Source organism: Thunnus maccoyii, chromosome 5 (assembly GCF_910596095.1).
Source record: "Thunnus maccoyii chromosome 5, fThuMac1.1, whole genome shotgun sequence".
NCBI lineage: Eukaryota > Metazoa > Chordata > Actinopteri > Scombriformes > Scombridae > Thunnus > Thunnus maccoyii.
The window spans coordinates 12,841,295-12,857,222 of record NC_056537.1 but is presented as its reverse complement, the minus strand read 5'-3'; the positions used below and the strand labels follow the sequence as shown (position 1 = coordinate 12,857,222).

At 39.7% G+C, this 15,928-nt stretch overlaps 2 protein-coding genes across 9 annotated transcripts in view; both read right to left on the bottom strand.

Moving 5' to 3' along the window:
- Positions 1 to 145: 145 nt before the first annotated feature.
- The window catches only part of ldhbb (lactate dehydrogenase Bb), a 66,715-nt gene continuing 50,932 nt past the window's right edge, over positions 146 to 15,928 (bottom strand). For 4 of the 8 annotated variants that reach the window (XM_042411767.1, XM_042411766.1, XM_042411768.1 and 1 more), the window contains 7 exons: positions 4,291 to 4,427; positions 3,492 to 3,609; positions 3,054 to 3,227; positions 2,794 to 2,967; positions 2,585 to 2,702; positions 1,726 to 1,849; positions 146 to 644 (listed from right to left, as the gene is read on the bottom strand). In XM_042411767.1, coding sequence (XP_042267701.1) covers positions 477 to 644; positions 1,726 to 1,849; positions 2,585 to 2,702; positions 2,794 to 2,967; positions 3,054 to 3,227; positions 3,492 to 3,609; positions 4,291 to 4,427 — 1,013 coding nt within the window. In that variant the 3' untranslated portion in view covers positions 146 to 476. Of the gene's footprint in view, positions 645 to 1,725; positions 1,850 to 2,584; positions 2,703 to 2,793; positions 2,968 to 3,053; positions 3,228 to 3,491; positions 3,610 to 4,290; positions 4,428 to 6,525; positions 6,767 to 7,273; positions 7,544 to 15,928 lie in introns of those variants that run through there. The other 4 variants (XM_042411770.1, XM_042411772.1, XM_042411773.1 and 1 more) reach the window with 4 other exon arrangements.
- tmpob (thymopoietin b) lies at positions 8,621 to 14,644 on the bottom strand. Its single transcript, XM_042411774.1, has 6 exons — positions 13,257 to 14,644; positions 12,404 to 12,521; positions 11,546 to 11,701; positions 11,286 to 11,395; positions 11,088 to 11,188; positions 8,621 to 10,641 (listed from the first exon to the last, which is right to left on the bottom strand). The coding sequence occupies exons 1-6, from the start codon at positions 13,488 to 13,490 to the stop codon at positions 10,257 to 10,259; spliced, it is 1,104 nt and encodes a 367-aa protein (XP_042267708.1). The 5' UTR covers positions 13,491 to 14,644; the 3' UTR covers positions 8,621 to 10,256.

Here is a 15,928-nt window from a genome sequence, read left to right as displayed (position 1 = left end):
TAGATTAAATCTCTGGTACATTTGTGTCTCTGCTGCTCATCTTGAGCAAAAACTGATGTAAGTTCACATATTTACTACAGTTTTGAAGTTAATGTGTGTAGATTTTCTTCTTTACCACTGAATAAGTGAGCACACAAACTGCCTGTTAAAGCACAAACAAACTTGCTTTATTGCACGCCAAAGCGACACGAGTGACACGGTGAACACAGACTGAACACAGTCGAGGACAAATGAGTCAGTGCAGCATTTCACTCAGCTGATGTCACATTTTGTCTCCAGCAAGCAGAAAAGTACAAACTGACACCTACAGCTACATCTGATGGGATCAACCCTGCCCCCCCCCAGTATCTACAGAGGGTGGTGGGTTGACGGTGTGGAAGGTGGGAGCTGTCTGGTATTTACTGACTGCAGTGTGATTTTTACTGGAGGCGATGAGCAGCCAGGACGGTGCAGCTACGTTGCCCCCTGCTGGTCATTTAGACATCCTGCAGGTCCTTCTGGATGTCCCACAGTGTGTTGGCACTGGCCTGCAACTGGGCCACCTCTTCATCTGTCAGGGTCATGTTGACGACGCTGGCCACGCCCCCGCTGTTGAGCACACAGGGCAGACTCAGGTAGACCTCGTCACTGATCCCATACATGCCCTGTGGATCAAACACACCTGTACGGTCAGTATAAGAACATGTAGGTTGAACACGTGCACATCGGTGAAAGAGATTAGTGTCTGCAAAGAGCGAGGATGTAAACTGCAAACATTTTTAAGCTCATATTTGGAAATAATTAACGAAAAAATATTTATTTGCAAGCCAAAATTAGAAATTGAACGCACAGGCTTGAAATTAAATCTGATTATAATTTACTTTAGTTGTCACCTCATGTTTTGTATGTATCACCCAGTGATCACAAGATCCTTGATCCTGACTTTATGTGATATGTTATAGAGCTGCAACGATTAGTCAATTAATTGATCGACAGAGAGTTAATCGGCAATTATTTTGATAATCAAATAATTGCAGAAATGCCAAATATTTGCTGGTTGCAGCTCCTCAAATGTGAGGATTTGATGCTTTTCTGTGTCATACATGATGTCAAACTGAATATCTTGGTTTGAAAATGTCACCATGGAAATAAAATGAGCATATTTCAATATTTTCTGACATTCTATAGACAAAACGATTCATCAATTAATTGAAAAAATATTTGGCATATTAATTCATGAAGAAAATAAACATTAGTAATGTTTTGTTGATGTCTGTGTAGCTGCAACGCTGCTGCGCTGGTCATGTGGTCATTAAAGTAAAGGTTTGTAAGTGAGAGCTCAGTCTGATTTCAGAAAAGGGGGATTGTATAAGTAAAACTACAAGTGGAATTTATATGTAAAATTAAAAAATTATAGTTAAATCTGATTCAATCATGATCAGTTTCAGATTTTGCCTTACAAATGAGCTTCAATGAGCATAAAAATTTCTAATTTATGCTTCTTATAAAACATCCTTTCTGGTACTTCTTGCAGTAATTTAAAAAAATAATATCTGTGCTAAAAAGTCATATTAAAGTACTTAAGTTCACTGTATTAAACTTTTATAGATGATGTTATGTGACAACATAGATTTTACAGCAAAGTTATCATTTGTTTTATGTATAAACTGGACATGTAGAATGTTTCAGTCTCTGTTTGTGTGTGAAATAGAAATAAAAATGAATCTTTGTGTGCGTAAAGTTCACCTCCACCATGGTGGAAACAGGATGGATCCTGTTCATATTCCTCATGAGGCTCTCTGTCAGATCAGCTACACTCAGACCGATGGCCCAGTTGGTGTAACCCTTCAGTCTGATCACCTCATAGGCACTAAGAGACACAGATACACAACTTATGACAACAACAACAACAACAAAACAAGTTTGATCTGTGGCACCAGCTGTTAGACTGCTTCATGTTTTGAAGTATTCATTTTAATTGATTCGGATGGTTATACAGCAAAGATGTTGGGCGCTAAAAATACACTTATAAAACACAAAAGCACTCTTAGAAGCATATTTTCCCTCATGACTGCTGCTTTTGTTGTCTGCACTGATGAGAGAGACGATAGAAAGAGGGGAGTGACAGTTGAGACGGTCTGAAAGTCAGACGGAGAGAAACAGCGTTGAATGCATAATGACGTTTATGTCTCGTCCTTGAAAATAAGATGACTTCACTTTTTACAGCGTAATTTACATGAAAATATTGTCCTACACAAAACTAGTTTGTGCAGAGACGACAACATAAATTAAATGAATATGGATGTAATTATTACATTGTCTCAATATTCATATGTGACAATAATAATTCAAAATTACAAATTATTTGTATGTTTTACTGGAGTACAATCCTATAATCTCCACAAAAAAAGATACTGAAAATTATACACATTGAAAATTATAATGTGACAGATTATCGACAAAATTTGACATGAGAATAGTGAAACACAATATCCATTATCGTAATTATTATTGGAGCGGAAAACATCACACCTCAAAACATTTTATTAGTCAGTCAAATTAAAGTTGAGCAAATTTGCAGCAGATCAAGTGAACTCTGACCCACCTGTTCACCACCATCTTGTGAGTCTCCTTCCAGTTCTCATCGTCAGAGTCTGTGCCGATGTCCGGGTTTAATGTCTGCAGGTTGACTCCAGCCACGTTGGTTCCGCTCCACACAGGCACTAAAAAAACACACAGTCATCGTCTGCTCATAAACTTTACATATCACAGACTAACTAGCACATGCCAATAACAGATTGTCTTTTTCCTCACCGCTGGTGTCTCCGTGTTCTCCCAGAATCCAACCGTTGAAGCTGCTGGGGTGGATCCCCAGTTTGTCGGCCATCAGGAAGCGGAAGCGTGCAGAGTCCAAGTTGGTGCCGCTGCCGATGACGCGGTGCTTGGGAAGGCCGCTCAGTTTCCAGGTTACATAAGTCAGCACATCAACTATTGAAGAGTTTTGTTGGCGTTACTAAAAGATGAAAACTGTGTGTGTGTGACAGAAAAGACAGATCAAAGCCTAGTCAGAGTACCTGGGTTGGACACCACGATGATGATGCAGTCAGGGCTGTATCTGACGATCTGGGGGACGATGTGCTTAAAGATGTTGACGTTTCTCTGGACCAGGTTCAGCCTGCTCTCTCCCTCCTGTTGACGGACTCCAGCGGTCACCACCACAATGCGGGAGTTAGCCGTAATAGAGTAGTCTGAGAGAGACGAAGGAATTATTGTTATAATGGTTGCACAGGCAGAAGCTCTGTCCTCACTTTTTCAGACTCCCATCCAACATGTATCTTAAGATAATCAGTGAATAAAAGCTGAGCTGAGCTGGAAAGAATACAGTTTATGTTTTAATGCTCCAAAAGATTTAAAGTGTTTGTCACTTAGCTGCAGCCTGCAAATACCTGAACTGTGTTTATCAAAACTAAAATTGATTTCTGCTGTTTTCTCGGCACGTCTGGGATACTTGCCTTTGTCTGCAACTATTTTGGGAGTTTTGAGGAAGAGGCTTCCGTGCTGCAGGTCCATCATCTCTCCTTTCAGCTTGTCCTCCATCACGTCCACCAGGGCCAGCTCATCAGCCAGCTCCTGCACACATCGGGGAGGTCAGACCATCCCAACAACACACTGCTTCATCTCAGGGTGCACAAAGCACACAAGTTGTTTTTTGCAATCGTGTTAACACTGAAATAACTTAATTAGAGAGACTCTGGCAGTTGTTTGTTCTCAGGAAATTTACCTGACCCACTGTTGCAATATGGCCTCTTACTAGCACTTTAACTGATAATTTTCACTGTTACCACTGATTGAAATAATCATATTTAACTACTCAAACTCAACTCTGATTAACAAGAAATAATTACACTTGATTACAACCTAACTGCTATATTTACCCACTGTCCAAGCATTGCTCTGCTCTGACAGTATATTGATTACAATGATGTTAATTCACTCATAAAGGGATTTAGTCATTGTCACTCTGTGATATTACTACTATTACTACTGTATATACTGCTGCCCAGTTTCAGTTAAATGATAGAAACCAGGCTGAACTGCTAGAGTATAAAATGGCAACAGACAATTAACATTTTCCTGCCATTGTCACAGCACTTTAACAAGGACAGTCGACAGGATAACACCCAGATCAGACACCAAGAGATCAGTAATCCGGTGTCAGTCCTGCACAGAGGTATTACCCCATCCTGAGACACCAGCAGGTGGGATGGTAATCTAAATCGCAGTAAAAAAAAACCCCAGTGGGGCTCTTACCCTGAGCAAGATGCTGACAGCACAGGCCATGCCAACCTGTCCCACACCCACCACTGTCACTTTATTCCTGGGGGGCTCAGGAGGACCGCTGAACAGCGGGGTGATCAGCTTCTGCAGGATTGAGGCCATTTTCAGTGCTGAAGAGTGTAAATGGGAGAAAGAAGGGAAGAAAGGAAAAGAAGAGAAAAGTGGTTCTTGTCAGGAAAATGTTGACAAGTAATAAACATTTTTACACAGATTTGAGGGAAACAGTTCTGAATCCAGCGTTCTTCATAAATACTGCATTCAGGACATAGTATGTTATATTCTGAGTGTAGAGGGATTACAAATTAAGCCTGACATTTATCTCAGCAGCACTAATGGCAGCATGACTTCTTTGACATCTAGATCCATTACAAGAAAAAAAAAAAAAAAAAAAAAGAAACCACCCTGACTGAGCTGAGTCCCAAACATTTTCCCCTCTGCAGAGTTCACCTTGAAAAAGACACGCAGCCACACACAAAAACAGCAGCAATACTTGCATTGTTTGGCGATGCTCCGAGCTGCGAGGTATAAATACCACCATGTAATCAGCATGGCAAACTGAAGTGATACCTAAGGTGTGTTTCTACAGAGCTACGTGCGCCCTGCATCCACAACACCTCCCACAGTCACTGGTTTATGCAATCCAGTCGAGGCAGGGATCCGGTCAGCTGCAGCGGTAGCACAGAGCACATGTGACTCAGGGCCAGACTGGGGAGCCGTGAGCCGCGCAGAGCTGCTCTCCTCTCCTCTCCTCTCCCTCCACCCTCCTCTCTCCCTTATGGAGGACGGAGCGGTATAATCGGATGCCAAACTTGACTGACTGACTGCAGACTGTTAAAGGAGTTAGTGTAATCCTTTAACGCTGCCTCCATCTGCTGCACCTGCACTACAGATGAACGTTAACCTTGTGTCTAATTGGATGTGTCTAAAGAACAATAACAAATTAACTCTTATTCGCTCTAAGGAATATTTAATAAATGTTAAATAAATTATCTGTGACATAAGCACAATATAATTAATTAACCTACAAATTACAGCCATAATATTACCATTGTTAAATAATGATAAACAGAATTAGAATCTGGATTATTTAAGCTTTAGTAGCCACTGAAGGTTAGGTACATTAAACATTTAGAAATGATTTATATTATATGCTGCACATTGTCAGTACTGTAACACATCAGACACTGAGGCTTATACAAGATTGCAAACATAATAACAGTAAAGCAAGTTACTGTGATCCAAGACATCTGCATAAACTACCCGTCTCTCCCAGACCGTCTAATCTCTGCAGGAGGTATGAGGCACTGAGAATAAATTCCCATTGAAAGTGGTTTAAACTGTCCATTCATTAATCCCGAGTGAAACTGGATTACCAAGAGAAAGCGATGCGCACTTCACACATGTAAACGCAAGCGGTTCATGAGGTATCTTAGTCTGCAAGGTAGTAGTTTTCATGACTCTTAATTACACTCAATAAATGCACAGTTTGTACTGGTGTGATCGAGCAACAAAAACATCTTCAGATTATCTCCTTTTTATGCAAACAGCTGTGTAATGACCTGCCAAATGTTTGTAGGTGACTGAGAAAGGTTGAACTTGAACACAGACCATCGTAGTGGACAAATAAAGACATTAAACTGAATGAAATACAGTTTACAGGTAATTATATAAGTGAGGGTAGTATTGCTGGTGTATTTGCTGATGAAGCCGCACATTAAACATTTTAAAACTGTACACATTAAAAAAAATATGAAAAGTTGATGTCAGTATGACTGCTATACTACGGGGACAATGTACTTCCTAAAAATGAGAACTTTTGATGGTCAGGTATTGAATATGCAATATCATTTAACTTTTTCTTGTTAATTGTTTGATGAAACACAAAGCTTGCTGCCCCCTCCAGAAAAAAACAACCTACACATGCTCTATCTGAATAACTATGCTATTAATGAATTAATCTTTAATAAACACATTGTTGTTCTTTTAAAAAGGGAAAAAAAAAACAATGTGACTTGTCCTGCCAGTGATCCAGATGGTGTTTCTGTCAGTGAACATCCAGTGATGAAAACACTGTAACAGTTGGACAGCATAACTTTCCCTGCAGTTAGACATGTGCACCATAAAGCAGAGAAATCCACATGAGTCTAAACCTGAGAGCCTCCAGCAGATATCTCAAATCTACACAATGTGAAAACAATGGCTGTTCACCTGTTGTCTTGCGGGTCCAACTGCGTTGAGAGTAACTCCTTGTCCTTTCTCCAACTCTACAGTAAGACTCACCCTTGGTTTGCTGTGCTGTGTACCTGCAACTCTTCCTGCTGTGCTGTCAGCCTGCAGCCTTCTGGATTTAATTGACTAAGCCTCTCCATCATCCCCTACAAAGTCTCAGTTTGGCCCTCCAACGGTCACCTCGGTCAGCTGGTACAATGTTCACAACAACACAGATCTCCTGTTAAATAATAAAGAACAGAAAGATGCTCCAAAGGACCCACTGATGGCATTAAAATGGTTGAGATACACTGTTCATATTAGGAATATAAATCAAAGTATAAAATTATCTATAATTTATTTAATGTAGTCTAAAAAACCTCACACTTCATCTAGATCTGCATGTAAATGTAAGCTTCCTAACTTCACTGCAGTGGTTGAACTGTTAAATGAAGAGTTTTGAACAGAAGGTTTGTTAAAAGTAGTGAACTGAGCAGTGGTGGAAAGTAACTAAGTACATTTACTCAAGTACTGCACTTAAGTACAATTTTAAGGTGCTTGTACATTACTTCATGCTACTTTATACTTCCACTCCACTACATTTCAGAGGGAATATTGTACTTTCTACTCCACTCCATTCATCTGACAACTTTAGTTACTTTTCAGATGAAGATTTGACAAAATGGATAATAAAACAAGCTGTTAAAAATATAACACATTGTTAGAAATGACGCCAGTGGTTTCCAACCTTTTTGGGTTTTGTCGTCTTACAAAGGGCAGTGTGTAGTCCGGGCCACATTTCGGCCACATTATGAGTTGTGAACAGCTCCACTAAATAGTGATTTTTCCCTCAAGACAACATGTCTGGCTGACTAATAGCCAATTATATGTTCAAATACAAGACTGACATCGGTCTTAAACGTGGCTGCCTTGTGCAGGTGAAGGTGTTTGAATCTTGTCTGGTGTCTCACTGCAGCTGGTTTGTTATGTGAAACTCTGACTTTTTCTCTAATCTTTGATTTTTGGTGTAATATTGGATCATTTGAACATTTATTGAAATGAAACCATGTGAGACTTTTAGAGGGAAAAATCACTATTTAGTGGAGCTGTTAACAACTCATAGACATCTGAAATGTGACCCTGACTACACACTGCTTTTGGCTTTTTGGTTGGAATTTTGGTTTAATCTTTAACATGTTGTATTTTAAAGGACCAGTGTGAAGGATTTAATGGCATCTAGCAATGAGGTTGCAGATTGCAACCAAAGGAATACACCTCCCCTTCCAAGCATGTAGGAGAACCAACGGTGTAAGAGCCAGTGTTTGGTTTGTCCAGTCTGGGCATGATATTTGGAGGTAAAGTAGCTTGGTGGGAAAATATTAATTTAAAACTCTTTTTAAGCATCTTCAACAACTCAGGTAACACTTCAACAACTGGCCAGCTACCGTTAACGTAACGTTAGCATTTATGACGGTTATATTATTAGCTATCTGCTGGTAACGTTACCAACATTCGTTTTAATGTCTTCTCTCGTAACGTAAAGTTGCATTCAATTAACTTTGATATTGCCAATTTTCGCTTAAGTCATGCTACCAATTTGCTGGCTTTTTACGTCCCAACTGAAAGCGATCCAGTTTGAGAGCCCCACCTTCCAGGACCATTATGGTAAGTGTCTTTACATAAACTACATTATGGTGTCTTCTTTAATATTTTGTGTCCAGTTATGGTTCACAATTAGCCTTTTGCTACATTTTACCACATTCAAATGTTTTTCCTTCCTGCTGTTGTTTTCTATTCAACCTTTTTTGCTTGAGACGGGTACGTAATGTCTCACAATTAACGCTAACATCATCTCCACTTCAATATGTTTCTACAGGATTGCTGCATAAAGATGATTTAACTGATACAAGATGTTCACTATGATAATTACCTGTAAAGCAGGTTATATGTCTTATTATCCTGTTAGTTAATGTAAATCTTTTCAAAAATCCTTAAGTTGGTTAAAGTATGGATCATTGCAAATTGGTAAAAATATGAAAAACACTGGTGTGGTCCTTTAAAGATAGTCAGAGTTAACAGAAGACGAAGAAAAAAATTCTGGTATCAACCAGGTTTATTTTATGATACACTGCCTACATATCATAAATAAACAGATTAAAAATCCTTACCCACATAACCCTTATTGTTTCTGTCCATTGTGGGAGAGCTGCCTGATGATGAATCACTTATGTTAAAATCAGTAAGATTCAGATTAAGATACAGTATCACTTGCATGTATTACATATTGCTTTCAAATGTTACCTTTAAATTTGCTATAAAACACATCACTTTAGAAAAATATCAAAATTGAAACAAAGAAATTTTCCCACCCCCAACATCACCTGCAGTGAAAGCATACTTGCTCCCAGCGGGTAAAGAAACCCCTTTTAGAGAAACCTACAGTGTCTTCAATGTGGTAATTTGCACAGGCAGAAGTTCTGAGGAGAGTAGCTCAAATGGATTAACTGTCCCATTAGGATTTACTTTCTCCGTGCGTCTTCTATGCGGATCTGCCATGTGTGGACACATGCAGTCAATGAGGTGGGCTATGTGGGTGCACTGCAAAAGCCAGTCCTGCACAGAGGACTGAAGGATCAGAAATCTAATAAAAACATAAGACAAAAAAAAAAAAAAAAAAAAGCACAATAGAGCACTAAAATCCAAAGAATGTAAACTCAAATGGACACACCGGCAGAGCTGGAAAATCAATAATCTATGATCATACGCTGCAATTTTAGCTTCCTCGATGAGTACTTGTCAGATAAATGGTAGATCATCAATACTAAAACAAGCTTTTTCATTTAGAATTTTCTTTGTAAACGATGAAGATATTGATACAAGATGCCAAAAATACAGTAAATTTTTCTTCATCAATCCATGAACAGCGAAAATCATGATTTACAATACTGAGCAAGAGTGACCAGAATCATCATTTTAGCCATAATCAAGCAGCGATCAGCCACTAAAAAAAAAAAAAAAAGTTTTGTCTTTTTTTTAAACCTAAACATGAATGTTGGCTGGTTTTCTTCATGCAGTGACGTGACCTGATTACACCGAGTGTCTTCCTCCCAGCACAGACCACATTAAAAAAGTTTGAGCTGAATCGACCTGAGCACCATAGAAATTAGGAAATCAGTCTACCTACCTCTATAGCTACGGAGCAAATTGTGAAAATGATACAGAAACACATGTAGACATTCTGGTATTAATGGTAGTGCTGCTTTGTGCTTTAGAAACGGGAGGGCACTAATCACTAACAGTGTCCAGGCACTTCACCATCAGAAAAACACCTGGCACACGGCGTTAGAAACTACAGTATGACTTTCAAAAACTACAACCATGCTTGGATAAACTGGCCTCTCCATTCTGCACTCGTTTCTACATACGAGGGTTAAATACACACAAAGACAACAAACAAGTCACAGATTAAAATCAACGTTAAAATGAGTCTCTTCTGACTGCCACATTAACAGTATTATCCAGAAGCTACTGTTTGATTATACCTCCCTCTTGTGGCGGGAGGTATAGCTGGAACCTGGAGAGGAGCAAGTTTATCGTTCCTAATTAAATCTGTGTCCTTTGTCCGACCATGTAAGAAAAAAGAAGAGGCGAGCCAAGTTTACTGCTTGAGTTGTGGAGTGCTGTGGCGGCAGGGAGGTGGCTTGGGCATGGCGAGGGACTGCTGAGCGTCTTTACTTGGCGGCGCCCTCGGTAGCACTGCTGCTACTGATGCCCAGGTAGTTGGCTGCGTTGTTCACAACGCCCTGAAGAGGGACGACGACGGTGTCTACGAGGCCTTTAAGGTTGTCGATCTGATTGGCGTCCAGGTTCTGGTAGGCGTAGTAGAGCGAGCCGCACACCACAACAAGGAGCAGGAGCTTGAGCAACACGGACAGGAAGCCTCGTCGGGCCGGCGCTTTGCTCAGAGAGACTGCGCTGCCGCCTCTGGACAAAGACTCGGAGTAAGAACGGTTCTCGGTGTGGATGCTCGGCTGCACGAGGGACTCATCCAGCCAGTATTCACTTGGTTTCACAGGTCGACCAGCCGCCCCTCGGATTGGACGTCTGCAGGTTGCGCTGATCAGAGAAACAACAAAATCTAACTTTTAGGCAAACTTCACAAAAACAATTAAAAAAAACCCTTTAGGTCCAATTACTACCTTTTTATAGAGCTTTCTACTGCATCTTATGACCTTCCTCAGTGGATAAAATTTGCTCAGTTGTCATGGTGAGTCACATCCAACACCAAAGTCCAACCCAGACACTTCACATAGTGGGGAGCGGTGTTGTACTGACACTGTTCGGTGTTGATCTTTGGCCTCAGATGTGACAACTGAGCAAACTACATCCATGTGAATTGTGAAGAATGTGAATTGTGGTTGAAAGCTAGTAAATGTACCTTGAGTTAAGATAAGATAAAATAATAAATGTTGAATTAATATGTCCAAAGTCAAGAACTATTCTGTGTGTGAACATCAACACAATGATAAATATAAGTTCGCAAACTCATGACCAGTCGTTACCTGATGCCTGTCGGTGTGCTGATTTCATTGGCAAGGATATCTTCAACCACACTCTCGCTGGCCTTCTTCGGGGTCTCTTCGGTAACGATTTCCTCGACCACCTGTCAGTGTAATTAAAAAAAAAAAAAGAAAGACGTTCATGCAAACGATTTATGTAATACTATCGCTGGGCTTGGAAATGTCAAAAGTACGCCTCACCTTGGTTTGTCGTCTGCTGCTGGTCCTCACGGTGACTGGAGTTTTCCCTCTGCTCCGCACAGGCTTCTCTACCACAGGAACTGGTTCTGGTTCAGGGGCAGCGATCTCCTCTGAAGCAAACAGAAAACACAGGCAGCGTTGAGGTGATATCATTTGAGTTATCAGTGTTTTTCCAATATGACTAGTTTTATGACATACTGATTATTAATTACACTGTTATTTGTCTAAGGCAAGTTGAGTTCAATTTCAAAAGAGCTCACCATCTTCCTTGTCACTGTACTGGTCAGAGTTTGTGTTTCCATTCTGGTTGCTGTCTGCTTTGGGGAGAGTTGTGACGTCTGTAGGAGCTTCAGGTTCAGCAGCAGGTTGATCCAAAAGCTTCTGCAGCTTCTTCTCATACAACTTTCGAGTTGAGGCTAAATAGGGGAGAGAAAGGAGTGAAAAAGTTAAATGACCAGGTAGTTTCACTTCAGCAGGATTCATAAGTTTTATTTGAATATATGCAGTTTGATAAAATCTTATTTTAAACAAGACTACTCTGATACATGTGCTGCTGCTTCAGTGAATATTTGCAAATATGTTCTTTTTGTTTTTTTTTTTTATCTAAAAGCTAGTTTGAAGACCCAAACTAGGACCTGACCAGTGTTTACCACATCAAGCACATATGGTGGTCACAACTATTTAAAAAAATATTTTAGGGATTATTTTGAAAGATGTGTATTTATGTTATGTATCTATTTAATAATAATAATCAACATATAAATAAAACTATTTTTTATCTATATCGCTCTCAAAAATACAGTCAGTCGTACTGTAGTTCAAACCACTTTAGAAGCAAAGAAATTGCCAAATATATTACTTCAGTTACAACTGGTTCAAATATGACCAGATATTAGCAGCTTAATTTGATAAACTGGTTGAAATATATGATTTTTTAAATGTGAATTACTTTTTTCTTTGCTTTTGTAAGGTGTACGTGATTTAATAAAGCCAATAAACAATATATTTCTGAACTAATTTTGTATAGCTTTGAATAATTTCATATTTCACTTTGTTGGAAAGCTACGTGACGATATTTTTGTCATGGATGTCTGAGACATCAGACTCCAGGAACTTACCCACAATGGGTCCAGAGTCCACACCGTGCTTTGCCAGCTGTTGTTTTAAATCATCATCAGTGAGATCTGTCACCTCTACTTCTTCTGTGCGAGGCTTGTCTGTCTTTTTGGTAGCTTTCTGCAGAAACAATACAATTAAAGATTTCATTTAGTGAGATGAATGAGTCACAGTCATTATACACAAGAAAAACAAGTAATTACATCATACCACACAGTAGCCGCAAGTGAAAACCGATTAAGACTTGTTTCAAGTCCACCTTAAAACAATAGTCAGGTGCCCAAATGTACATTGAAACATGCATACTCACCATTAGAAGATTTCCTCATAATGCACTTATGATGTAAGTGATGGGGGACAAAATCCACAGTCCTGCTTCTGAGCAAAACTGTATTTAAAAGTTTATCTGAAGCTAATTGGGCTTCAGCCCTCCAAATTAGTCAGATTAAGTAGATAACTTTTAATGTTATGGTCTTTTTGGTGCCAAAGTTCTCCTTTTTATTACGTTACAGCTCAACAGGTAAACATTCTCTGGAAACATTAAGAGTGCATTTTATGATATGACGGTAAATGTGGCAGATATCCACATGTTATGACTAATTCAGACTGCTGAAACCTCACATAAGTTTCAGATAAGCTTTTAAAGAACTGTGGACGCCCTATGGATTTTGCCCCCCGATCACTTAAATCGAAAGCACATTTTAAGGGGATATTTTAATAACACATATGAACAGAATGAATGATTACAGTGAGGAAAACCTCTTTATAGTGTTCATATAGACACCTGACTGTTGTTTTAAGACACATTAAAAAAATTGTGAACCTATTCTTTTAAAGAAGAAAACAAAAACTTACCCTTCCAGATCGACTTTTGTTGGAAACAACGGGAGCAGGTAACTCTTCATCGCTGGAGAAGGTGTCTGTAGGTGGACTCCTCTTGTTGTTCAGTATGGTTAAATTCTTCAGATACAGCTGCACATAAACTTCTTTTTTATGCTCTCCGCTCGGAAGCTGCACATTGTTCGCCGTGAGCTCATTCTTCAGCTTATCTTTCGTGAGAACCGACGGATCTTCGAGAAATTCTGCCATCCTTAACTTTTTTTTCTTCTTCTTCTTTTATTTCACCGTTTCCAGTTAACGGAAACCAGCTCGTTCGCTCAGCAGCTACGAAATAACAACAACACCGGGAAACGTGAGCGAATCGCGCTGTTGTCAGACGGGACTGGCGCCTAACCCGCTGCCGACTGAGCTAGCAGGAGAGAAGCGGTTTACCTGAATAAATGTCCGGTTCTGCCTTTTAGCCTCACCGCCAAAATATTTACACGTAGCTGCGATTTTTCGCCAACAGATAAACGCGTTCGCTGCAAACGTAACCAGAGTAAAAATCTAAATTAACTAGATGTAAATTGACTGAATTAGCTTAGCTTCAAACCGGTCCACTTGCTTCTGTCTGTCCGCGGTCGCGACAGGGACAAAACAATAAGCTGCCTCGTGATGGGACGGAACGCCTCAGTAAGCTGCGCTCTGATTGGCTGGCTATGAATGGCACACTCGCAGGCCGCTGCCACAAAGAAACCGCAGGCTGTGTGTTTTAGATAACGGCTTTACATCCATCCTGCCGACGATATTTACACAATTGTTTCAATTCACAGACGTTATTCGCCGCATTGTTTCATTAAGTAGACAAATGCGAGTTTAAAGGGTTAATTCGAGTCGCGTTAAGTGATCAGAGAACAATTTTAATGGCGATTTAATGGCACTGATTGTCTACCAGCGTTTATAGGCCTCAGTTGCGGTTTCAGCCTCATAAACGTGTTTATCGCATTCATTCAATCTGATGGTTAACAGTTAGCAGTCAGTAGTAATAAACAGTGTCACTGAGGGTTTTCACATTACATAATATCGTAAAGAGACGATTAGATGAAATCTGCCTTGGTAACAGAAGAGGGCAGCATGAGCCACATTATTCAAAATAACCACAGATTAGGATTATTTGAGGTTTCATTTTGTTCAATATCAAGCCAGCAAGCAAACTTAATTTAATGTTGTAAAACAGAGAAGAATCAAAAGTGCTTTACAGGAAGAGGAAAATGGGAGAGAGGAAGGATAAAAGAGACAATGAGGGCAACATATAAAACAAAGAGAAGTGTAAAAACCCCACATTAAATCAAGAGAAAGACAAAGAAAACAAACGTGTCTTAAAGGATAGGTTCACAATTTTTCAAGTCTGTCTTAAAACAACAGTCAGGTGCCCATATGAACAATGAAAGAGGTTTTCCTTGCTGTAATTATTCCTCCTTTTCATACTGGCTATTTAATGATCCCCTTCAAATATGCTTTCAATGTAAGTGATGGGGGCCAAAATCCACAGTGTGTCCACAGTCATTTAAATGTTTATCTGAAGCTTATATGAGGCTTCAACAGTCTGAGTTAGTCATATCAAGTGGATATCTGCCACATTTACAGTCTTATCATAAAACTCCCTCCTAATGTTTCCTCACACAGTGTTTCCTTGTTGAGCTGTAGTGGAAGTATAGTAACAAAAAAGAGGGACTCTGGCACTAAAAAGACTGTAAGGTTGAAAGATATCTACTTGATTTTGACTAATTTGAAGCTTCATCTCAGCTTCAGATAAACTTTTAAATACATGTTTGCACAGAAGGTGGACTGTGGATTTTGGCGCCCATCACTTACATTTTAAGCGTATTATTAAGGGATCCTCTAATGGCCAGTACAAACAGGAGGAATGATTATGGCGAGAAAAGCTTATTTCAGTGTTCATTTGGCCATCTGACTATTGTTTTAAGACAGCTGAAAAATTGTGAATCCGTCCTTTAACGTTATAAAGCACAGATGTTTCAAAGACTTATAATGCTAATTTTTTTCATTATAAATGATAATAGCAGCTTAACAATTTGAGTGAAAAGTGGAATCTTTGAAAAATGGACATGATTTTCAGAATATCTCAGTATTTGGTATGTCCTCCTTTTGCTTTAATGACAGCCTGCACTCGAGCTGCCATGGACTCCACAAGTTTGTGCAAAACCTGATGACCCCTGTTATCCCAGCATGATTTGACTGTTCCAAAGAACTTCTTGTGATGCCACTAAATAAATGATTGGCTTTCTCAGCCTTCAAGTGTCCCTATAAATGTTCAATGGGGTTGAGGTCAGGTGACCGTGGAGGGAAGTCCTTGACAGTCAGGACTCCTTGGTCTTCTTTGGTCTTCAAGTAGTTCTTGCAAAGCTTTGAGATGTGTTTGGGGTCATTATCCTGCTGCAGTATGAATCCTTCTCCACAAAGATTAAAACCAGAGGGTACAACATGTCTCTGAAGAATGGAGAAGTACTTCTCCAGAGAAGCCAAAACACCCCCAGACTTGAATATTCCCACCATCACGTTTCACTGTCGGTTTGATACCCTGTGGTATCATCTCTCTCCTGTTCGTCCCCTACATAGACCCTTCTGTTACTGCCATACATCTCAAACATGGATTCATTGGTAAATAGGACTTTTTTTTTCCAGTC